Source organism: Morus notabilis, unplaced genomic scaffold, assembly GCF_000414095.1.
Source record: "Morus notabilis unplaced genomic scaffold, ASM41409v2 C11355244, whole genome shotgun sequence".
NCBI classification, from domain to species: Eukaryota; Viridiplantae; Streptophyta; class Magnoliopsida; order Rosales; family Moraceae; genus Morus; species Morus notabilis.
In genome coordinates, this window is record NW_010385976.1 from 1 (window position 1) to 983 (window position 983).

Sequence of the window (983 nt, forward strand, 5' to 3'; positions counted from 1 at the left end):
TAAATTTTTTTTTTTTTTTTTTTTTTTTTTTTTTTGGGGTAAATCCAGCCTTCTGAATTTTGTCAAAAAAGAAAAAAAAAAGAAACAAGCAATGAAACTAGTCCTAGCGGTTGGTCTATAAAACGCCAAAAGCACATAAACGAAGGAGAGTAGAGTCTGGCCAGGCTAACATCACGTCACCACGTCCACTTCTCCCATTTTCGCGCACACACAGAAACGACGAACGAACGAACCACAATGTGTACGGTTGAGAAGCGAGGCAACCTCTTCTTCCTAAACCTTACCGGCGACGACGACCACCGCCTCAGCCCCGCCGTCATCTCCTCCCTCCTCTCCTCCCTCTCCCAAATCAAGTCCCAAGCCACCCGCGGCTCCGCCCTCATCACCACTGCCGATGGCTCCAAATTCTTTTCCAACGGCTTCGACCTCGCATGGGCCCAATCCGCCGGCTCCCCATCCGCTGCCATCGACCGCCTCAAGGACATGGTCGCCGCCTTGAAGCCGGTAATCGCCGCCCTCATCTCTCTCCCGATGCCCACCATCGCCTGCCTCCCCGGCCACGCCGCCGCCGGCGGATTCCTTCTCGCGCTCAGCCACGACTACATCGTCATGAGGAAGGACCGGGGAGTCCTGTACATGAGCGAGGTCGATCTAGGGCTCCGCTTGCCGGACTACTTCGCGGCGGTGTTGAGAGCGAAGATCGGATCGGCGGCGGTCCGGCGGGAAGTGGCGCTGATCGGGAGGAAGATCGGGGGAGAGGAAGCGGTGAGGATGGGGATCGCCGAGTCGGCGCACGATAGCAAGGAGAGTGCGGCGGAGGCTGCCGTGCGCCTGGGGGAGCAGCTGGCCAAGAGGAAGTGGAACGGTGAGGTTTTCGCGGAAATCAGGAAAAGCATGTTCCCGGAGCTTTTGGGCGTCCTCGGAATCGCTGCAAAAGAGATTCCCCCAAACCTTTGAGTGGGAAATTGGAAAATCGATACAAG

General features: G+C 56.4%; 1 protein-coding gene across 1 annotated transcript; it reads left to right on the forward strand.

Annotated features, from left to right (window-relative positions):
* The first annotated feature begins 121 nt into the window (after nucleotides 1-121).
* LOC112094991 (enoyl-CoA delta isomerase 2, peroxisomal-like) lies at nucleotides 122-977 on the forward strand. Its single transcript, XM_024176681.1, has one exon. It carries the CDS (start codon nucleotides 238-240, stop codon nucleotides 955-957), a length of 720 nt encoding a protein of 239 aa, XP_024032449.1. The 5' UTR covers nucleotides 122-237; the 3' UTR covers nucleotides 958-977.
* Nucleotides 978-983: the final 6 nt, after the last annotated feature.